Source organism: Calypte anna, chromosome 13, assembly GCF_003957555.1.
Source record: "Calypte anna isolate BGI_N300 chromosome 13, bCalAnn1_v1.p, whole genome shotgun sequence".
NCBI lineage: Eukaryota > Metazoa > Chordata > Aves > Apodiformes > Trochilidae > Calypte > Calypte anna.
Genome location: NC_044259.1, coordinates 11,146,210 through 11,169,422, shown reverse-complemented (window position 1 = coordinate 11,169,422; position 23,213 = coordinate 11,146,210). Strand labels below are relative to the sequence as shown.

General features: G+C 42.4%; 2 protein-coding genes across 5 annotated transcripts; one reads left to right on the top strand and one right to left on the bottom strand.

Annotated features, from left to right (window-relative positions):
• Positions 1 to 831: 831 nt before the first annotated feature.
• On the bottom strand, positions 832 to 20,290 carry CANX (calnexin). 4 transcript variants are annotated; one of them, XM_030458810.1, is made up of 15 exons: positions 20,231 to 20,290; positions 11,739 to 11,927; positions 11,162 to 11,235; positions 10,638 to 10,696; positions 10,133 to 10,274; positions 8,843 to 8,924; positions 7,826 to 8,018; positions 6,747 to 6,936; positions 5,914 to 6,027; positions 5,393 to 5,549; positions 4,858 to 5,073; positions 4,322 to 4,441; positions 4,078 to 4,216; positions 3,860 to 3,951; positions 832 to 3,330 (listed from the first exon to the last, which is right to left on the bottom strand). In XM_030458810.1, the coding sequence occupies exons 2-15, from the start codon at positions 11,922 to 11,924 to the stop codon at positions 3,277 to 3,279; spliced, it is 1,818 nt and encodes a 605-aa protein (XP_030314670.1). In that variant the 5' UTR covers positions 11,925 to 11,927; positions 20,231 to 20,290; the 3' UTR covers positions 832 to 3,276. The 4 variants fall into 4 exon arrangements, with proteins under 4 accessions (XP_030314670.1, XP_030314669.1, XP_030314668.1 ...); XM_030458809.1 differs by lacking the exon at positions 20,231 to 20,290 and adding an exon at positions 20,183 to 20,230 and having other exon boundaries at positions 1,949 to 3,330; XM_030458808.1 differs by lacking the exon at positions 20,231 to 20,290 and adding an exon at positions 20,070 to 20,168 and having other exon boundaries at positions 1,949 to 3,330.
• On the top strand, positions 19,829 to 20,524 carry LOC115599118 (proline-rich protein 2-like). Its single transcript, XM_030459416.1, has one exon. It carries the CDS (start codon positions 19,829 to 19,831, stop codon positions 20,522 to 20,524), a length of 696 nt encoding a protein of 231 aa, XP_030315276.1.
• Positions 20,525 to 23,213: the final 2,689 nt, after the last annotated feature.

Below are 23,213 nucleotides of genomic sequence, written 5' to 3'. Positions count from 1 at the left end.
CACCAGCCTGGTTAAAGCAGAGCCCTGCTGCTGAGGAAGGGGTGAGCACAGCAAGACACAACCAAACACCGCCACCCACCAACCACCACACACACCACCACCACACACACACCCCCAGTTAAAGCAGAGCCCTGCTGCTGAGGAAGGGGTGAGGACAGCAAGAGACAACCAGAGCTGTATCCCCACTTCCACTTCCAACCATCCCTCCTCAGGCCCAGGACTCAGCCTCAAAACAAGACCCTGGCACTGCATCAGCTCCAGCCTCAAGCTGTGACAACTCATTATGGGGCAGATCCAGGGAGGACAGAGCACACCCAAGGACACCTCTGGAACAGGTTGGTTAGTTAGCTGAAACTCCCTTTTATTGTGCGTCAAGCCCAGGATTAGAAAGAAGACAAAAAACACCACCAAAATCCCAACAACCAACCGAAAAAAAATAGGTTTCAGCATTTCTACTGTCTCGTGTTTCAGAGCCTGTATGCACCCTACTCCCCTAGGGTTCTGCTCTCTCCATGCACACAACACCCCCACGTTCAGACACAGCATCCCCAGCTGAGTAGAACACTCCTTTCAGAAGCTGACACTCAGGTGCAGGGACACAAAGCCCCCAAATGCACCTTCTGGTATTTGTAACAACAGTTTCAAACCTAGTTCATAGGTTACAACTGGACTGCAATACATCCAAACCACAGCTGTGCTTTAAAAGTCCTCAGGATAAGCACATAGCCAGTTTTTCCTCCAAACCTTTAAAAAATGAGAGTGATTCCAAGGTTAAACTCAGCCACCCAAGACAGAAAGCAGGATAAAAGGTAACTTTGGCCTTGTCTATCCATTTTGGAAAGTCTTCATTTATTGTAGTGATTATTTAAAGAAGCATACACTAGGGTATTAAAAAAGCTGTAACATGCAGACAGGAGACCATCAGGAGATTGAGCAAAAGCAAATGTAGTTTTACAATTAGCTTTAATATAATACTAGTTAAAGCTGATGGATGATCTTAAGTTCACTTTTGATGCTTTGAAAGAACACGTATGCAAACAAATTGTTTAGGAATTTAAGGCAATTTGCATATTAGATTAAAAAAAAAACAAACATTGGATTAACAGATTTGTTGTGCTCCAAATGTTAGCTGAATTGAAACCATTTACATCTATTCCATCTCAAAGGACTGAGTCATAAATAGCAGCTGCTCCTTGATAAAAATACAGTCCTGAGAACAAGCTAGTAGCAATGCTTAAGCTATGACATCTTCAGTGTCAGAGTATAAGCTATTTTTGCAATAAGGAGCTGTATTTACCAGGTGTTCAACAGGCAAAGGCATTCTAAACATGCAATAGCTCCCAACAGAAGTCTGAAATTACTTCCAGAATCTTGCTTACAAGAGTTTATTTGCACACTGCAGAGAGATCAAGAAATCCTGCTATGCATTTATGATCACTAAGATTTCAAACACAAGAAAGGGATACAACATGAGGACAGGCAGTGAGATGTTTTACAAAAAAAAAAAAAAGAAAAAAACCAAACAGAAACACCCAAAACCCAAACCAAACCAACAAACAAAAAACCAACCACCACCCCCCAAAAAAAAAAAACCAAAAACCAAAAAACACCATACAAAAAGAAAACCAAACCCACAATCAAAAATGAAGAGTTTTTCAGTAACTGGTTGGATTGTTTGCAAGTAATTGGAACACATTTCCCTCCCCAGCCCCCCACTATACCTATGCTATGACCAAACAACACTGGAGTGTTTAAATTCAGTGCAAGAAGAAAAATCTCAGGACATTTAATTTCACTCTAAACAAAGGCAAAATTTTATCTATCTAGACATCCAAAAGCCAACATATTTGGTACAGTGTAATGAAGTTACATAGATTTCACCCTCAGAGGTATGATCTTGTAGTGATCACCTGCATTCCACAAAAAAAGTGTTTGAAACAGTATAATGTTGTAGACTCAATGCTTTAAAAAATTTATTCAGCTGGAATTGGAACTCCCTAACATTCACAATATAATTTAGGATGCATTTGTTACATGAAGAGCAGATAAAAGACTTAAACAGTTTCACATACCAGTTAAGATATTCCACATGCTCCTTCCCCACCTACAATACTGACATCATGGTGGTTTGTTTTGTTTTTTTTTTTTCTTTTCTCTTTTTTTTTTTGGTTTTGTTTTTGTTTTTTTTTTCTTAACAAATACTCAGTTCAACTTGTCTACCTGACTACCTTGCCCATTCTACAGGAGTAGACATACAGTGATAACAGTGAGAGGAAATGGGACACTGTCCTATCCAGTGTTTGGACCCTGGAAAGGAGTAGGCTGAGCTAGGAAAACAGTTTGATGATGAGCTGAACATGAAGCACTTCAGCAACTGAGGCAAAGCTGCACTCAGAAAAAAGCTGTATAGTCACAGAGAAAGGAAAACAGGGGGAGGGGGGAAGGAGGAAGTATCATAACACCCCCCCCCACCCTCCTGCAACAACCCATTAGCTTTACAAAAAGTTCAAGAACTAACAAAATCCATTATCTTCAAGGTCCAAAGGATTAAATGCCACATTTAGATGACCCACTCCAAATCCCAGATCATTTGTCAACACTTAACAAGGCTTTAGCCATGCATAGTATGCATATTCTATAGACTAACTCCTTCCTTCCACCCCTTCATCTTTCCCCTCCCCACAGAAGAATGAAGGTGATTGGAAAATTTCACAATTGGTTTCCCCTCCCCAGTTCTGTTTTCTTTTGAGGGCAGAAGGGTTGTCAAATACATTGACAACTTTTCCTCAAACAATTAACAAAGTTGAGGGGATATAAAGACATTGGTGCACTTAGGAATTTACGTATTTGTAAAAAAACTAGTTATAAAACTGCATTTTTATAACCTATCACTTTCAAGATTCATTGTTATTTTTCACTAATTAATATATTAAATTAAGCCAAGGTCTGAGATCGGAAAAGCTCTACCAATCTACTTAAAACCAGAAAAGAATATTTAGAACCAAAAATAAAAAGGTTAGTTATGTTACATTCCAAAATCCACAGCCCATTATATTAAATGCATTCTTTCTACAGGAATGATGTTCTTTAAAACAGATGATTGCAAATATTTTACTGCTAGACATTCCATTACATTGGATAGTGTGACTGGAACCTGTGGATGGTGAAATCTTGAGGTTTGTCCAAGTTTCAATGTAAGGTGTCCAAGGTCCTCTCCCAGAACCATGTTTGGAAAAAAAAAATAATAAATCACAGGTCAAGTTCTTACGACTTTTTTCAATCTTTCCTTGGCTTTCTGTTTCTGGGTGATCTATTCACAGTTTCCTCCTCCTGAAAGAAAGTAATCTGTGTAAATGTCAAGGAAACAAAGTCTAAGGATGCCCTTAAAAACATTTTGAAAAAGCCTACAAAGAATCTCCACTTTCAGCTCTCCATTAGGATCCAATGTTACTATCCTTCCCTTCTATACATGGACAGAAATCCTCCCTCTTGTTTTCACAGTGGATGTACACTACCTGCTGAGTGTACTCCACAGCTTCAATCCCCTTAAAATGGGTGGAGTGTTGCTTGAAGTTAAGTCAGCCATTATGTCAGTGTGGAGCACACAAGAGGTCACATCCTGACTGCACACAATTCCCCTCCTCTGACAATACAGTTCCACAGCAGTGCCTCTAGTAAGGTGGCCAGCACTGCACTGCACTTCCTGTTCTGCAGAGTGATTAAATTTTCCACAGCTGTGACTCTGGAAGGGAGTATCACCTGAGCCAGGTTAACTTTTAACATTTTAGTAAAGGCTTGTTCTACACGACTTAAGGAAAAAAAGTCACAAGACTTCCCTCAAGGATTTAAGCACTCTTACCTCTGATGCACGTTTCCTGTCCTCTTCCTCATCCTCTTCCTCCTCCTCTTGACTAGCACTTCCTATATCAGCATCACTTCTCTGCTTCTCTTCTAAGGGAAGTAAAAATAAACCAAACTCATTCTTACTTCTAACATCTTCAGTTCACCACTGGCTTTACTCCATGTCTGCCCATCCTGCTTGTTTACTCCATCAATCTGTTTCAAGATTTTACCTACCTATCTTTTCCTCGTTTGCTTCCTCCTCCTCCTCCTCCTCTTCCTTGTCTCCTTTGTCTTTTTCTTCTTCTTTTTCCTCATCCATCACATCAGGCTGAGGAGCATCAGTCTTTTTGTATTCTGCAGCACTTGGCTGTTTCTAAAAAAATGAATTGTCAAAAACAGGCAATTGAGACATTAAGGCACATTCTGCTGAATTTCTTTTCAAACACTGCCACACCCTGTTATCAGAGGCAAGCATTACCTTCCCAGAACAGCAGAAAAGGACAACAAGGAACACTGGCAAAGCCACAGTGAGGATGTAGACCACCCAAAGCCAGGGACGCTCTTCAGCAGCTGCCATCATCTGGCCCACAACACCAGGCTATAACATTAAAAAAAAAAAAAGTCAATTTTCAACCCATACAGTAAACTGTAGCATTTACTTTAGGCTACAGAATTTTCAAATAGGCTTTTTGCAACTTTGAACATTATATTTCATACCTCAAAACAAAGTTAACCTGCATAAGTACTTTTTCCATAGCAAATTCCATACCATTTACATATTAAAAATTAGGCTACACTCAACAGTTCATCTATCAGAGGAAAAAACCTCACAAAAGAACAGTGAGTGCTCATTGCTACTAACAGCAACTATTAGCATATTATTATTAGGAACTCAGGTTCCAATCTGGTTTAGTATAACCCCTAGCCTTGGTACATATAGATATGTATTGATAAAGAGTGGGACAGAACAGCAATGCTCCTTAGTCAGGACACAATTAAACCTCTATTTCTCACCTCTGCAGCACCATCAGCTGCCTTTTTCAGTCCCCATCCATCATTGGCCCAATCATCAGCCACAGCTCTTTCAGTACAGATGATAAAGTTGTCAAAAAAGATGTCAGAAGTCATTGACCATAACTCAAGTCCCACAGCACTGAAGGGAGTCATCTTGAAAGGTTCCAAGTCTTCAAAGAAATCCGGGTTTGGGATCTTCCTAGGTTTCCATATACCCTATTAAAGACAAAGACATTCAATTTCACCTGCTGTAATACAATTTTTAGTTTTCAGTCCATTTTGAAGGAAGACAAATTAATTGCACTTTGTTGCAATCTCTACAGGTGCAACTCATTAGGTTTTGAGAATCAATTTTCATTTGTGCTAACTTGTAAGTGAAACCAAGTAAGAAAGCACTTTGAACCTGTCCACTTGAAACACACTAAAATCATGGCAGTATTTGTATTCTTAATTACACCTGCTGAATTTAAATAATTCTCCTTTTTGTAAAAGAAATGCTGCATTAGCCAGCAGTTTAAGCAATGAAAACACCAACCTGATAGTTCACATTATCAATCATAGGAGGCTTCCATTTGCCCTTGTAGTTTGGGTTGTCAATCATTGGTCTCTGCCAGGTCCCACAGCCAGGGGCTGTCTCACATTTAGGGTTTGCAATCTGAGGTGCCTCCCATTCACCATCCATATCCTCATCCCTGAAAAAGAAAATTCACAGTTCTGAAGTTGTCTTTGTACAGATTAAAAGACTCAGACAATGTCTGACTTCCAGAAAGATGAAGATTCCTACCACAGAATGGAGATAGTGAAACTTTGTATAGCACAGGTCTGAAGATAAAGACACCACAGAAGGAATGAGGATTTCTAGAAGTAGCTACAAAGCACAGCTCAACAAAAGCCAGTCCCTGAGCACAGCCTTCCCCCTGCTGCTCCTTACAAACATGGTACAACTGCAAGATTCCCATCCCTGCCCTGTTCAGGTTACAGTCACAAAAGAGTTGAAAAGTACACAGGTGAACACAATAAGACAAAACTCTTCAGACCAACAGGCAGTAATCATACCAATCTTCAGGCTTCTCAGCATCAGGGTCTGCTACATATTCTGGTTCATCATCCAGCCAGCCCTCTGGTTTCACAGCATTTTCATCTGCTATTTTTGCAGGAGCATCCTCATCCCTGGAAAACAGAATATTACATATTAACACAGAATGCATAGAAGTTCTCAGCCCCAAGGCATGATTCTATAGGCTCTGAGCAAGTCTCCATATCTAGACAACCAGGCAGTTTCACTTTGGATAGGGAAAGCATGACACCCTGATTTCCTAACAGAGCTGCCCTGCAATCTGTTACCAATAGATGAGCCTCATGGCACAGTCATGGTGCCAACTGCATGGTAATATTTGTTTCTTTAAAACCAGCCTGGAAAGGAGGTATTACAGAAATCTCCTATCTTGCTGCAAACACACATTTGAGTTTGGAATTGAGTCTATGATTCACAAAGCACAGGTTCAGACAGAAACCCAGTTATCAGTTTCTGATTTAGGCTGATATTTCAGTCACTTCTAACTGTACATCTACTACAAACACCTGACAGTTACACCTTTTGCAGCTCATTTTTTGATCTTGTATAGAATGAAAGCATCAGCTAGCAGAGCTCTTTCAGGAAAACTTTTATCTGTGGCCAGCACAGTAGCACTAAACAGTAATTCCCAGAAGACACAGATTGTGCCTGCTTTTCTCTACTGAACTGCTGCTTAGATGCCTGAAATGATTTGTGTTTTGATTACAAGGGTGAGACTCTAAACCTTCTCTAAGTCACCTGAAATAGATTTTTTTGATCAAGACCAAGTTAGGAGGTTAAGGTTTCCCTCAATCCCACCCATCCAACAGCTTACCAGTCATCTGGTTTGACAGCATCTGGGTCTGGAATTTTTGGTCTCTCATCCCAATCCTCAGGCTTCTGGTCATTTGGGTCCTCAATCTCTCGAGGTGGATTCACAGGAGGAGACATATCATTCAGCAAATTCCCACTGTTGACAACCGTTTGATCAACCAGTATTTCAAAACTATTATCAGGATTCAAGACTATAAGGAGAAAAGTTCAGGTAGACATTACAAATGCAATACAAAGTGTGTATTCAAAGCATCACTCGTTGCCATTGTACAACTAAAACTTCAGCAATTCAAGCTACCACCCAGGCAACAACTGCCTTAAAGAACTGTTAAGAGCCTTTCACCTTATACCAAAGTGTAACTAGTGATGATGAACCACATCACACCTTGTGAGAATAACATTTAATTGCAGGAATCCTATTTTATATATGCTAGAAGAACAAGTAAGCTTGTAGAGTGAATTACTAGTTACCACAGCAAGTTGATTTTGACACATTAAGTACTGCCTTAGTAGTAAGAATGTATACATTTCAATTTTGCTCAAGAATCTCTGTTACTGACTCTCACTTCTTTCTCTACTGCTGCCTCTGTGGAAAAAAAAGCAAGAGAGAATCTCCTAAGCACTCCCTGAAAGACTGTAGTCATAGCTAAGATACAAGACCAGACACTGTACTTTAAGAATGACAAGAGTTTGACTGGTACTATGAAAGGATCATCACTCCAAGCCTAAAGCCCAGTATAACCCAAATTACTATGGACCAGCACTCAAGAAGTTTAAAGATGTTGGTAATTTTTTTTTATATACTTAATGTATCAAGTTACTTATGACTGCTCTGAAATTCAGTTCTTCTTTTATTAACTTCAAGGTCTCATGACCTCTCTTACATGAATCAAGACTTATTGCAAGGAAGAAATGAGCCTTTGTTTAACCAGATCAGCTTTTTCATTCAGAGCGTTCAAGTGATTTTCAGTTGTACACTGTGTTAAAACAAATATTTAGTTGCTCATCTGGCTCATTTTATGAGCTTTATATTCAGGAAATGTAGTAGTGGTTATTATGCATGGTTAACAGTCCCCATACCCAGAGTATAAAGATGGGTTTTCTTATCAGTAAAGTAAGTTTTCAGGTCTGCATCTGGACGCTTTGCATGCTTCTCCTCATATTTGCCAGTCTTGGGGTTTTTGTGCCGGAAGATGAAGTGCAGTTTGTAGTCCTCTCCACATTTGTCAGGGCCAAACATGATTGTATAAGGAGTTTTGTCATGGAACTGATCCTTTAAGAACAATGTAAAACTTCATTATTATTATTTTGAAATACAAATCAGTCACCACCTGGTATAAAAACTCCCAATTCATTAGAAGTTTCTCTCCAACTTGAGAAATACCAGAGAAATACCCACACTAAAGCTTCTATCATGATTAAAAGGCTCCAGAGGTAACACTGGAATTATCCCAGGCACTTGAATTTGTACCTTTGATCTTTACTTTCTGGAAGGAAAAGAGCAGCTATTCAGGTGTTATCAAAAAGATAAGTAGCAACCACAATGTCTCAGTGTATCTCTAGATTATAATAAAGGATTTTGAAAGCTATCAGCATAGAACTATCAGGAGTAATAATGACCAACTAGCTAGTCCAGTGGGTTTCCTTCACACAAAGTGATAAGCAGCATCAAAAGAGAGGCCAAGTTGTATTTAGTGTGCACACTTACAACTGGTGCATTGTCTCAATCTGAGAGTTAAGATAAAATATGGAATCTTCCTTCTGGGCAACAGATTACTGAGGTTTCTCCTCATACTTTGGCTAGTCTCATAAGATACCTCCTCTTCAAACCTAGAACCTTGGGAATTCTTAATTCTTGCACACTGTCAACTGCAAAGGTCTAGAAATGCTCAGCTAGTAGGGAACCCTGGAGTTTTCATTCAATAGGCCAGATTTCCCTATTTATCCTCTCCAATCAGAAACTGCTGAGTGGAACATACTTTGGAGGTCAGGCCCTAAACATGCCCCACTGCCTTAACTGAAGATGTTTCTTCAGCAGGATGCAAAATGGAAAAGCTTTCTTTCATGGCTAATACTCCAAGTGGCAGCATTACTCACCAGGTTCAATTCAGGGGTTTTTGAAAGCAATTTCACATAGGCCCCACCACACTCTATTCCATTTTGGAAATTTACTTCATACCTAATTGTAGTTTTGGACAGAAAAGGGAAAAACATGAGAAAGAGTTACTTCTGAAAGACAACTTTCAAGTACAGATTGTGAATCAGACTTTTGTTGGTTTTTTTTAAAATCACATGCCCAGTGAATATTAAAAATACACAGCACACTCTAAGGACTAAGAAATATTTCATAAGGGCCTGAGAAATGAGAGAAACTGTGGATTTAGAAGACTTAACCTGTCAAAAAGGATTAAATTGAGTACTAGTCTAGAAGATTATGATCCAGAAGTAGAGAAAAAAGCTTCCCAATATGTAAGACAACAGAGATTAATGAAAGACAGACAACTCAGTTTGCAAGACCACCAAAGCAACAACAACTGGATCCTAGAAGTAGCCCCTTTAGTATTATAAGCATACAACAGTATATTTAGGGATGTAAAGGAGTCTGAAAAGGGCAAAACATCTCTGTCAGGAATAGGCTAAGTAGTTTTGATCCTCCCTCAATGCCAGCAGCTGGAGCAAATGACCACTGGGACTTATTTTTAGTCTTATATTTTGAGTCAAAACTAAACAGTCACACACAGCAAGTGACTAATCATTATTAAACAAAGAATAAGCTAATTCATATTTGCACAAGATAAAGTAGGCAATAATCCACAATCCAACTGATTTCCCACCACCCCCTTCTTGCTAGTATACACGTGCAAGTACCTACTTCTACATCAGTCATGGCCAAATAGAGCTGGACAAGCTGTTCATCTTACATGAGAAATTAATTAAGACAAAGTAAGGAGGATATAAGTGCATCTTTACCACTCTGTCTACTCTACCTTACTTCACTGCATAAGAAGATGCAGATGCACTGACCTACATACAGACCAGCTTTTGTCCAAAGGAACAACTTTCACAATTAGCAGTACAAAAGTCAGTTGCCTGATCTTGTTACTACAATTAAATCAAGTGCCCCAAGGAGCCCCAAGACAGGTTACCAAGTCTGGTTTTCATAGACTTTTTTCTTTTTCAGGCTTCAGGGGAACCCATACTGTTCACAGCTTCCCACTTTTGGAATCTGGGTTGCTATTTTACTCTTACTTCAACAGGATAATAATAGGTTACAGTATCTTGTGTCATCCAGACCCCCCCAGTCAACAAGACCTGTTACAGAATTAACCTCAGCCTGCTGTCATGTCACCCTTGAAGTAACAGAACACAAATCTCTCCTTTACTTACTGTATAATAAGGGGTTTGGTATCAAACACAAAAGGCTTTGAAAGTTTGGATGAAATTGCATGATGCTTGGCTCGGGTTACCAACACAAGCCCTTTGTCTCCTGGAAGCTTTGTGTCCTTCATGTCTTGGACTTCCCATTTACCTAGAGAAAAATTAACCAAACATCATTCAAATTTATTCAAGACAGTCTTTGTTTAGCCCATTTTTGAACAAGACAGTCAGCATTTTGCAGTAATGCCCTATAAAGTATCTTATTAAGGTACTGATATAACATCTTCACTACTTCAAAATCTCCAAGTAGGTGTTTTGTCCAAATCAGAACTACACTTACTGGCTCTTAGGCATATAAACATTCCTCTCACCCTCTTTAGTGAAAAACAACTTTTAACTGGGAAACAGAAACAAAGATTTTCACCTCTTCTTGAGATATGACAAAAGATGTGAGAAGTGTCTGACAGATGATGTCCAAATTTTGGATTATATCCAAAATCTGGGTTGGACTCACCATCATATTTGGAAATTTCATCATCTGTATCATCTTTTTTGGCTTTGGACAGGATCCATCTACAAGACAGACATCCAATGGTCAGAAAAACATACTTTTTTTTTTCCCCCCCTGAAAATCTTGTCCTTAAGGTAAGATACCCCTTGCTGTCCTATGACTACATCCCAGTCTCTTGATCCCCAATGTGTTCAATCCCCAAACCTGCAATATTTTCTGCATTTGCCTCTTCCCACCCCCCAAAGTCACACCATGGTCTCAGTCTTTTCCTCTTGTAAAAAAAATGACCTAAAGTCAGATGAGAATTAAAATATTACACACTTACAGCTTACCTCCCCTTTGTTACCAGAACTTAAGGAAATACTATTTTAGCTCAGCACTTTTAGCAGCCAGTCCAATACAGCCATGCTGCAATCATCACCAACCACTGCCCCTTGATTCTGTTTTGAATAGCCCAGGCTCTAGGAGGGTTTCATTGCCTTTCACCATTTTCTAAAATTATCTGCTGTCCTTTAGATTGTACTCACCCATCCAAAGTTCCTTTATCAAAGGATTCCACAAAATACACCTCACCAGTTGGGACTGGGGGCCTGTAGGTAACCTATGGGAGAAGTGAGGCATTAATACACCTTTCAAGGCACATTCTCTACTCTAAAGAAATACAGGCATATAGAGCTCACATTCTGTCCTGCCAACACTCAGGTACAACTTACCTGGAACATCCTTGTAGCAAACACAGAAGTTATGTAAATATTGCTGTTTGTGCCAAGCCCATGTGCTCAACTGTAACTACAACATAAGTACACATCTAGCTAGAAACATCAGCATTACCTCCTGATAATCACATCAAATGGCAGGTTTCAAGAGTGGATCTAAGTTTGCAGAAAGAACATGGGGGACATGAGGACAGAAGTGAAGCAGCTAGGCTTAATTCCAAGCCCTGCTCCCAGATAACATATTAAATAACATCACAAAAAATGCCACTGTTTGAGGCTGGGGCAGCTATCAAATGAATGTTAGCAAAGTAAAGACAACGCTGATCAGGCTGACAGGAGCTACAATATAAGCATCAATTCAACTTTTAAAAGAAGTTCAATGCCAAACCTTTGGAGTTGGAGGAGGAGTGCTTGTTTCAGGCTTCAGCTCTTCTGCCTCCTCAATCCCATCATCCAAGTCATCTTCAATATCAACAACATCATCACCCTCATTGTCATCATCCATATCATGTGCTTGGACAGCAAGAGTTCCAAGAGCCAGCAGGGTCACACAGAGTAGCCATCTCAGCTCCATGATCTCAATAAGACAAGGAAAAGAGGTCAGGCCAGCACTTCACACAGAATGAAGCATTGCTTCTTGATAAAAGAACAACATGCAAGATCAAATGTAAAGTGCCTTGTCATCCCATTGAAAGACAAGTGCAAACTTATCTTGCCAGTTCTGTTATTTACTGCAGTTGGCTGCTTGAGACAGCTCTAAAGGTGCAGAGGAGTGCAATGTAAAACTGAAGGATTTAATACAAACCCAACCCTGCATGCAAGGCCTGCAGAAGTGTCAGAATTTTGGTCTAACAGAGCTCTGCCAGACTGCATGAGTGGAACAGCAGACACATGTACACAACACCACAACCTACGTAACCACAAAAGCCTAAGTAAATAATAATAAAAAACAACCCACAAACAGAAAACCCAACTGTTTCTTGCTTCTGAAGGACTTTAAATTCCTTCAATGTCAAACTGAACTTTCCATTTGGTTCAGGAACTGAACTACAACTAGCAAGCTCTTTCAAGCAGAGTAATCTACAGAGTAATCAATCCTCTCTCTCCTGGTCAGTATTTTTTTGTGCTTTCATCTGCAGGACACTGGCATTTTCAATTATCAGTCCCCTTTCTTCAGGTTTTATTCTGGAATTACTAAGAGTCATAGATACTACAGACATGTCTACAAGCAGTCGAGATCACTGAGGCAGACGCAGGAAAAAACTTCCTCCTGTTTAACAGTTTTCATTTGATTCCTCTTTTTATGATCTCTAATAGGATGACCAAAGAATAAGGATCTGGTAACAGAGGCTTTACAGAATTAATACCAAAGTTCAACTAATTTATAAAGTGCCCAGCCCATTGTGACACCTAAAATATGGTAGATCTTGGCAAGCTGTAGCTCAAAAGATTTTATAAGTGCAATGCATTTCAATTCTACTTTCTTGCTAGAAAAGCTACAAGATCACTGCACTTTTAAGTTGATAAGGAAGGCAACAACTTCTAGCATGCTGCTCATAGTTTTATCTCCCCAAAAGAAACCCACAAGAACAACCTGTGCCTTGCTCATTTTTTCTCCTTTCAATCACATTCCAAATTTTTCTTCCAATACCAGGGCTGTAACTGAGACCAATACTTTTGGCAAAAGTAAGTAAAAAACTAAACACCCCCTCCTTCCCTTACACTCCTGCCTCAGGGTGTAGCCCTGCAGACTTACAAACATAACTCAAGCAGAGTTAATAGTGCCTGTAGGGGACTCAGTTCACACTAGAAAACAAACTTTCAACTTTCCAAAGCATGTTTAGGCAACTAAAAGAATCCACAGTCTTAAAGGCTTATCAACACTGCCCAGTACTTCAAAACTACGCTGCATACCAGATCTACCATTCTTGGATTACTCTTTAACTCACTGCTAACAACAGAGGGGATGTTTTATAACTACAACAAAACTATTTTAAAGACTTGTGCTGAGGTGATGTCCAGTTTCTCATTACAGCAACATGCAGTTGCAGCCAGTTTTCTAGCAATAGTGATGGCCCTGATATTATGCTCTAAATTCATGCTCATGGTTCAGGCAACTGCACCAAAACACCTCTGAGCCAAAAGGACACAGCTGACAAAAAACTTTCAATTGTTGTTACATATGAGCAAAGCTTTCTTGCTTAATGGACAGTATACAGCCAAAATTGAAAACAGTTACAGATGTGACAGCAGCTCATAGCTCTTACTACTAATGTGGGAACCACAACACAAAACCAAGGAATGAAACTTGTCAAGCAAACATTGGTACCCTTGGAAATTCAAGTTCCTCTTGCACACATAATAAACCCATGCTCCCCCATCATAAAAACCAGTACAGAAAACAAGACCCTGAAACTTCATTTGAAAGAATTGATTTCTGGGGCTCTAGATGTGCCCTGTGTGACAGGAACAACTACATGAGACAGCACAAGAACACCATTCCAAGGGAAAGGTTGCATTTTGTTTTACCTTATTATCAACCAGACCTCCCACACATTTTTAACAGAGATAAATTCAGTAAGATTTCACCCCAAGTTTTATAACTGTGTTCAAAGTGAACTATGCAGACAGAGCCACCATTTCATCAATTGGAACGTGATACAAGGAAATTAATCTTTAAAATACATCAAGGTTAAAGATAAGCCAATCCTTTCCTTCTAAGAGGAAGGTGTTTCTCCATACCTCCTCTCAAGCCTGTGCAAAGGATATTAATGATTTAGCACACAAGTAATCCCTTTAGTAATCTCACCACTGGTCAACATGCAATGAAGTTTTGTTGAAATAACTTAATCACCCTGCTTGAGGCCAGTACCAACTCCATACATAATTACTTACTTCACAAGCCCATCTCAACTGCAATCCTTCGGAAGTATTTGTCAGCTGCAAATGGACTTTGGCAAATGCTAGCATGTAAGTGGCAAATCCACCTCCCTTCATTCATACAAGGCTGCTCCATATATTCTTCTACCAAAGCATCCTAGGGAAACCAGACAATTCTACCAGTGACCCACCCAGCATGGAGCAGGACCTGTCACTCTGCACATCTGTGCAGCCACAGGTATCTCCTCAGTAGTTCTACATTTACCTGTTATTGCTCTGGCTGAATTTGAGGTCTGAGAAGCCTTACTGCAAGCTAGATGTACAACCAGCTCAAGTTACCAAGCAAGCTTCCCCCCCCCCCAAAAAAAAAAAAAAGTTGTAACAACAAAGAGAAGCTAATCCAGTTTCATGCCCTTGACTCTTCATAGACATTGGCAAACAGTATTCACAAGTTTGTATCTCTACAGAGAGCTGTTTAAGACACCTCTTACACATTAAACCTGACTCAAATTCAACATAAGCTACCATTCATACACACTGAGTAAAGATTACTATCTCCTGCTACTACCAGTTGACATGCCAATCACCTTACTCTAGCTTGTATATTGCTACAGGTTAATAATGAAATTTTAAGAAATAAAAAAACATTATGTTCTGTAGTGGGAGGAGCCATTCTTGCTCCTGAAGCTCGACGAGCTGCTGGTCTCTTCCAGGACTCCAGCCACCACACAGCGCTTCCAGGGTAGAAGTGTAGCAGGAAGAGCCTTTCTTGCTCCAGAGGCTCGACGAGCTGCTGGCCTCTCCATGCCTCGCACCAGAGTGAGCTGAGGTGCCTTCTGTGGGTGTGTGTCCCACCTTTATTGGCCCCCTGGTAATAGGGGGCCTGCCCTAACCAGGCACAGGTGGACTCACACCCACTCCCTGGCAACTCGAGGTACCTGGTTTATCTTATTTCTCTACACTGTTCTTTAGAAGACAAATTTAAGTGAAGCACGTTTTGATATTTAAAAAGCTACCTCTATCCATAATGGATGTACTGCTAGGGGAGAAAATTTCAGCTTCACTTCACACAGTCCTTAGGGACACATCATAAACATGACTATGCCCTAGTAAATTAGGTTATTTCTAAACAGAAGATATATGGGAAGGGGAATGGGAGAGAAACTCAGGTTTTGTATAAAACAGGGGAGCTTTAAGTTGCTGGCAACTACCAGTGTTCAATTAGTCACCTAACATGTAGTGTAGCCTTCAGATGCTACCTACTCTGTTGCCAAATTTCTCTCCTGAAGAAGCATCCAACTTCCAAGCAATTATCAGTAGGCATTTTTGACTCTGCCTTCACATCCCTTCTTTAGGTTTAACTGTGTAATATTTCTAAAGGTTAGTGTATTTCTGATCATGGAACTGCTGAAAACCTTTAACAAAGGAACCCTTTCATAATAGGCAAGAGCTTCTGACATCTCCATTCTGCTTCAGTACAACCCTCATTTTCACCCTAACGTTTCAAGTCAGAGATAACTAAAACTTCATCTGTAGGGTTTTTTTTTTCCACTAATGCATTCAGACACTGACAGACCCTTTGGATCGACAGAAAAACTAACTCTACTGTACTCTGTAACACCAAAGCACTAACTATGAAGAGAGTTGAAGACTGTCTCCATGCTAAACCAGCTTCTACACTAGAAAATTTATAGCCAACATTTAAGCTAACATTAAGTCACCTGCCTGTCAAAAGGCTGAGGCATTTTCCCCCAAAATTTCCATGAGCACTGAAAACAGACACCCGGAGCAGCCCCACTATGGAAGCTTTACTCAGTAAAACTAAACCAAATTTCAGTGGGATTCAGAGAGAGGATCAACTTCTTCACATAGAAGTGGCAACTCTTAAAATGTAGGGCTAAGTGATTGCTACCTTTGGATTTCAAAGCTTTGAAGGAAGTCATGCAGCTTCAGAGATCTATTTTTATTTAGAACTCTTTTCACTGGGCATAAAGGGGAAAGTTCTTAATTATGGGCATGACATTGGAAACACCTGACCCACCCAGAAGGCAGTTGTCATCCTTCTCTAACATGTGTGTCCTGGGAAAGGACAGACAGTGAAAGGGCCCACACAAAGGATGGTAAAGTCCTTCTACCATACTTCCAGAACATACCATTTAGAAAGTAACTTCCCTGTCAGGTCAAACAGCCTGCAAAACCAGTTTAATCATCTCCTTGGTTACTAATCTATTGGAGTGGTTCATCAAGCCAGCTCTTAACACTGCATATTTCAGAATGTATAACTACATTTGAATTGCTACTGGCTACCTAGTTTACTACTTAATTTTTTTTTTCAGATGGAACAAGTCATTAAAAATCAGTTACTATGAACTACACCTCAGTAATTTAACTGGGAGAGCAGTTGTTTCTATTTCAGCAGCATCTGAAGTGACAGCTGAATGACTTAAATATAGAAGAATAAAAATTGTTAACAAAGTCCTGTGTTCCAAATGCTTGATTTCAGCATGGTATTTACAGTGGAAGCACACCAGTAAAAACAAGCACAACGTGTCCTCATGCAAGGCAAGAATTATGGAACAAAAACTTAAAGGCACAAAAGTAAAGAAATTCATCACAATACACACACAAGAAAACCCCAAAACCCACACAAGAAACCAAGAACAGTAAGGCTGAGACAGATACCCATTTTCCCTCTCAAATGACATTTTTATGGTTTCTGAGCAAAGGTTTGTAGTCCACTAGTTCCATGTCAGAACTACAGAATAGCAGAGGAAACCTTTCCTACATCTCACACTACCTTCCACATCCTGGCTCCTCTGCGGTGCCAGGGTAACTGTTTACACAGCTTCATGATGAACCAGCAGCTGGTTTAAGATGGCTCGAAGTCCTCTTCCCATGTTATTTTAACCCTGAATCAATACCCCAGTCCAATCCAGCTTGCAAAGGCAAAAACTGTTGCAGCATGACAAGGGAAAGTACTGTAACACAAAGTAAGTAGCCAAGGATAAATGAAATTAAGCTGTTGGCAGCAAAGTCAGCCTAATGCCATAATTTCATGTGCAGTACTATCATCTATGCTTGTTTAAGACAGATCTGTCTTTAGGCAGATTTGGGAGACCTATAGCAAAGCTCAAAAACTAACTGTATAGCCAAACACTCATTTCAACAGCCAGTACACTATTTTTATATATATATATTTATATTTATATATAAAGCACCTATCACCATATTGATAACCATTCTTTGGAACCACTCTGACAGCAGAGGTAAGAACATCACCCCTCATCACCTCTCAGAAAGACCATAAAATTATGTTCAACCTTATATGTAGCCATTTGTATCACGCAGGCAACACTTCTTCTCTTCCCATGCCTGCTTTTGCAGCAAAGCAGCTTCAGCATTTGGAAGATTCTGCCTTTAACATTGTAACTCCATGAATGGCAGACAAGGCTGAACTGCAAACAGCCTTCCTCACAAGTGGCCACAGGCAGAAGCCTGGGAGGTGGTTTGTGTAAATGTGTCCCCCCGTCTCTCTTTTTTTCTTTTCCTTTTTCTTTTCCTTTTTTAGGAGGGCGTGGCTGGGATAGACTCCTATGATTTGTGGCAAGTCTCCTCCAAAGGATTAGCCAAACTTCATCTGGAGAGCTCAACAGTTTCACAGAAAAAGCTGCCTTCTGTTTTGGGTTTAAGGAGCACAAACCAGGCAAAAGATTAGGTGTGAAAGGTGACAGAAACAAAGCTTGTTTTTAATAAGCATTCCAAATATGCCACTTTCTAAAAATAATGTACAACAACAGCACAGATACTGTAAGGGAGAAAACACCATGTACTGCCTGTCAGCAAAGCAATCATTCCTGCAGAACTAGAAGTCCTTGGAGGGCAAAGACAGAACTGGAAGGCTTTTTGACCATGAAACAGATGGGTTGCTAGAACAATTACATTAAGTGGGGGAGAGATCAGAAGGTGCCTCAAGATCTTTCAAGACCATCATGCCTAAAAATCAATTCAAGTTTGTCCTGCTCTAGAACTGATGCCAGCAAGAACAGGCTGCTGCCATGATCACCACTACAGGCTGAAAAATGAAAGGCCAGAAAAGGAAGTAAAAGCCAGGGCTCAGTACAAGTCACAGCATATTCACCATAAAGGATTTATTCTTTTACTTAGGGGGAAGTGCTGCAGCACATCAAATGAGGGTAACCTAAGGGAAGCTGCAAGCTTTCCTACTGTTCTGTGTTTGGCTTCCCTTCCTAGGAGGGCAGCTGATACCAGGAAGCAGTTTACATCTTGCACACAGCTTGGGATATTGTCTGTGAATTGTAAAAGTATTCCCTTCATACCATTTTAAAAATCCAAGAAATGCCAAGATTTAATATAAACATGAAGTTTAACTTAAACCTTTTCCTAGTTTCATGAGGTGCTTTGGATAAACCCATATAATGTGAGCCAATCAACAGTAAGGTTTCTGAAGTCATTTAGAGTGGATCAATTTGAAATTAAAGTAGTATATTTCAACCTCTATTTAACCAGTAGTTATATGTATTACATCATACATTATTACAGTTCCACTGCCTCCTTGCAGTATTCCAGCAACAACCCAAGTCACAGTGGGCAAGACATCCCATAAAACCAACGTGTCAGTAGCCATATAAACATCCCACAGTTAGAAATACATTACACTACTACAGACAAGTTTCCAGACATCTAACATTCTAAACGAGTTCCAGAGTTTTCCATGATGCAGAAACACTGCAGCATTAATTACATTGACACTAATAATAATATAGTCTGGACCTTCACCATTACTAATACTGCTATTAATATGTCATCTTCCCTTCACAACCAAATCACATGCAGTGTTTCCCTTTCTACAGCCTAGAAAGTTCTTAACCACAAAACTGCATGTGAGAGTTCACCCTTAGAATCAGTACAGGCAAGCAAGAAGTAGGCTACTTGCATTTTAATTCAAATGTGTAGGTTGTTTCCATTTTAGAAGTACACAATACAATCCCCAGCCACAAACAAGAACTGAAATGTCATTTCTGTATTATTTTGAAGGCACCCAGTGTAAATTATATTCAGGTGGGAAAAATCAAAGCACAGTAATTTTAAGTCCTCCAAACTCTCAGGCCTTGCTGCTGCAGATTCCTGCTCTGCACTTCACCTTTGCCATTCCTGCTGCTCAAGGGCCACATCTCCCCCAGCTCTTGGGCCTCCAGTCCAGAACCTTGAACACCTCATTTCCAGAGACTTCTACTCCCCCTGGCACAACCCAAGCCACACACTATGCTCTACACCCACCCCCCTTGGGAGTTCAGAGGGCTCACAGGAAGCATCTTTAGATTTCCACACCTTAGTGGCCGACATTAGAACAGGAAGCTTGGTAAAACCCAACTCACACGCCAACCCACATCCACCTCAAAGCTGCTCCCCGTCCCACCCCATCGGGGGCGCGGGGCAACAAGAGGCTCAGTCGGCCCCGTTCCAGCCGCGACCCTGCCCCCAGGTCCTAGAACTTACCAGAAGACCCGCCGCTCCCCGCCAGGCCTCTCAGAGGCCTACAGGGGCCAAGCGAGAGCCGGCGGGACCCGCAGCAGCCCCATGCCCGCCCGCAGCCTCAGAGCCTCCCGGGGTACGGCCGCTCTTCTCTCCCCTCCTCCCGGGGGTCCACACCTCCCCCTACCCCCAGGGACCCGCCGCCCTCCCTGCCCCACGCCGCACACACGCAGGGGCCTCCCGTCACCCCCCACTCCCGAGGCCTCGCATCATCCCATCCCACCCCCCCCTCCAGGCCCTACCCACCGCACGCCCCCCGGCAGGCCCGGCTCCCCCGCCGCCTCACCCCGCCAATCCCCCGGCATGCCCCGCGGGAGGGCCCGCTCCCGCACCGCAGTGGTCGCGGAGCGGGTGGGGGTCACGGCGGGCCGGGGCACAGGGGAGAAGGGGACACTCACCCCCCGCAGCGCCGCGCAGCCCCGTCCGCCGCCCCCGGCCTCCCCTCACCTCCGTCACGTGTCCCCGCACCCAGCGCCGCCGCCGCCGCCCGCCTATCTGCCGCCCGCCAGCCCCGCCCCCGGCCCACCTCGCTGCTCCTCTCCCATTGGCGGAGAGAACTCCCCGCGGCCCGCCCCGCCGCCCGTCCGGCGCTCCGATTGGTTTTTACCGCAGTCGCTCAAACGCGTGCCCGCCTCAAAACCCGCCCCAACGGCGCTGCCCTTCGTGGAGCGCTCTTATTGGCTGGCGGGTTTGCAGGAAGTGTTGGCTGATTGGCCGCCCCTGGGAAGGCCGTTGAAATGAGGGCGGGGTCTCAGCGGCTCCCAGCCCAGGGGCGCTGCGGTGCCTGACAGGGCCGCCCGGCGCCAGGGGCTGAGGCGGAGCCGGACCCGTTCCCGTTCCCCGTCTGTCGCCTCACGGTGTCCCCGCCGCAAGGACGGGCGTGGGGAGGGGATGATGGGGACCCTCGCCCCGCTGCTGCCAAAGGCCCTGAGTCGAGACCCCAGCAGACGGGGGAGGTTCTCCGGGCGCAGCGGAGGAGCCCTGGGTCTGCAGAAGGCTCTCCCTGGGGGGGTCTGTCCGGGAAGGCCACTGCCTGGCACAGTGCCTGAGCACCCTGGTATTAAACAGTAAATACAGCGTTGCTTCTGCCGTCTCTGTTCTTAGCTCCTTGGAAACGGTATTCGCATGTGCCTGGCTGCTCAGAGAATTCAGCGTATCGAGTGGTTTTTGCTTAATTAAAAGCTGAAGTTCTGAGAACACCATAAAAGCTGACACACGGTCCAGTGGGTCTAGAAGAACATCACAGAGCTGCTGTGACAGCTGCTTATTGAAAGGCCTTGTTTAATGTTAGAAGCTGTGATGTGTTTCCAGAATTAACATGTATTTCTGTAGAGGTGAAACGGTGTTAATGCTCAGCACTTACTGATCTGAACAAGTACAGGAGCGTTAAGGGAAGTGCAGAAGAACTGTCCCTGCTGTGCTGGTTTGGAAGGAGAGGACGGAGGAGACACTGGGCTTGCATGGAGGCAAGGAACCATCAGAGGAAGGAACCATCAAAGGAAGAAAGGAACCATCAGAGGAAGGAAGGAACCATCAGAGGAAGGAACCATCAGAGGAAGGAACCATCAGAAGAAGGAACCATCAGAGGAAGGAAGGAACCATCAGAAGAAGGAACCATCAGAGAAAGGAACCATCAGAGGAAGGTTAAACTTCAGGAGTCCCCTTCTGCTGCTGTGTACCTGTGGCTGCATGGGATGGCTGGCAGTGAACATGGCCCTGCCAGGAGGAAAATCACTCCTGTTACCTCATCAGTAACACTGCTTTAAGTTGTATCTGAGCTGTTCCAGCTGAGCACAGTTAACTGGAAAGCTGTATCAGAATGAACCCGTTTAAAGCAAGCCCCTGTGTGGGCTGGGGGCTGCAGCCTGTTCCAGCAGATAGGAGGTGTTCTGCAGGAAGAACAGATTCAGTATTGCTAGGAGTGGCTGAAGAAGGAAGAAAGGGGGGGGGGGAGGTGGGTTGTAAACATAAATCTGTTCTGAGTTGATGCAATGAGTCAGCAACATAAATATCCCCACAGAGAAAATTCCTCTGTGTTAGGACAATGCAAGCAGGGCCCTGGCGTTCAGAAATGAGGCTCAGCATAATTGAAACCAGCAAATCCCTGTTTACACTGAAGTTTGGAATCAGGCACTCACATATTTCCAGAAAGCCACCAAGCTGGCTCCTAAACCTCTCTCCTGAGAGAGCTACACCCAGGGACTGAAGATGCAGACAGACTGGCAGGGAGGCAGCCACAAGCAGCAGGCAGCACAGGAGATAACAAGTGCTTTAAATAAGATAGTAAAAACCCCACAGGAGGATGCTTTAAAGGGTAACAAAGCAGTATAATTTAGCAGGCTGTCTCCCCAATCTAGGCAAAATCAACTTTTTCACACAGGTATCTTCCAAGTCTCTCTTTTGAAACAGGTTATTAACTCCAGCATAACTCACGGGATAGTTTGATGCTATTGCTGCAATCACAGAAGCACCAGGAAGTCAAATACACACACGCATGCCTGTCACACATCCCTCCCTTTCTCTCCCACCCTTTCCCAAAAAAGCAGACATTCCCTCCTTCCTTTTACAACCTGCTGAATCATAGCACAGGCAGGCAGCCCTGAAACCTGCTCCTGCCTCTGCTGCTTTGTCATCCAGGGCAGCACAACAGTTAAAAAAATAAATAAATAAAATGAAAGTAACTGCTAAAAGCATATCCTGTGCTTTGCTTTTGAGATGTTTGAATTTAGGTAGTAGGAATACAAAATCAGCACAAGAGAGAGAGAGAATCCAGAAAGAAAATAAAAAGAGATGAAAAAGAAGAAAAAAAAAAGAGAGGAGAGGGGAAAAGAAGAGAGGAGAGGAGAGGAGAGGAGAGGAGAGGAGAGGAGAGGAGAGGAGAGGAGAGGAGGAGAGGAGAGGAGAGGAGAGGAGAGGAGAGGAGAGGAGAGGAGAGGAGAGGAGAGGAGAGGAGAGGAGAGGAGAGGAGAGGAGAGGAGAGAGAAGGAAAGGGATAAAGGAAACAGAAGAAACATGCACAGAGGTTTAACTGCTTTGGCAGCTGAGAAGGGGATATTTTTAGAGCAGACTACAAACCATCACCAGGGCAAGGCAATGAAAGAAAGAGGGATGGCAGACACCACATGGCAAACAATGTCAAATAAGCCCATTTAGGTGTTTCATGCTTTGCTGTAGGAGATTTGCCTCTTCCCACATTCCACTGATAAATGCTTGGGAAGCTTCCTCTGATTTGGGGTCAGAGGTGAGAGGCAATCCTCAGTTTATTAGTGAACCACAGCTTTAAAAAACTTTAAAAAATCTTTAAAAAACTTTTTCTGTCCTGTTACCAGACAGCAAAACCTCCTATTCTTCCAGCTGATACCTTTCATTCTTATTTCCCTCTAACCTATCTCCAAAGAGTTCTTCCTTAATCTGAAGAATTCCCCCTTCC

Excerpts from the sequence above, each read along its gene's own strand:
- LOC115599118 (XM_030459416.1), top strand. The coding sequence starts at position 19,829 with ATGCCCGCCCGCAGCCTCAGAGCCTCCCGGGGTACGGCCGCTCTTCTC.
- CANX (XM_030458810.1), bottom strand. The coding sequence starts at position 11,924 with ATGGAGCTGAGATGGCTACTCTGTGTGACCCTGCTGGCTCTTGGAACT. Across the intron at positions 10,697-11,161 it reads GATAAAGGAACTTTGGATGG|ATGGATCCTGTCCAAAGCCA; the intron begins GTGAGTACAATC and ends TCTGTCTTGTAG. Across the intron at positions 8,019-8,842 it reads AAACCCCTGAATTGAACCTG|GATCAGTTCCATGACAAAAC; the intron begins GTGAGTAATGCT and ends TTGTTCTTAAAG.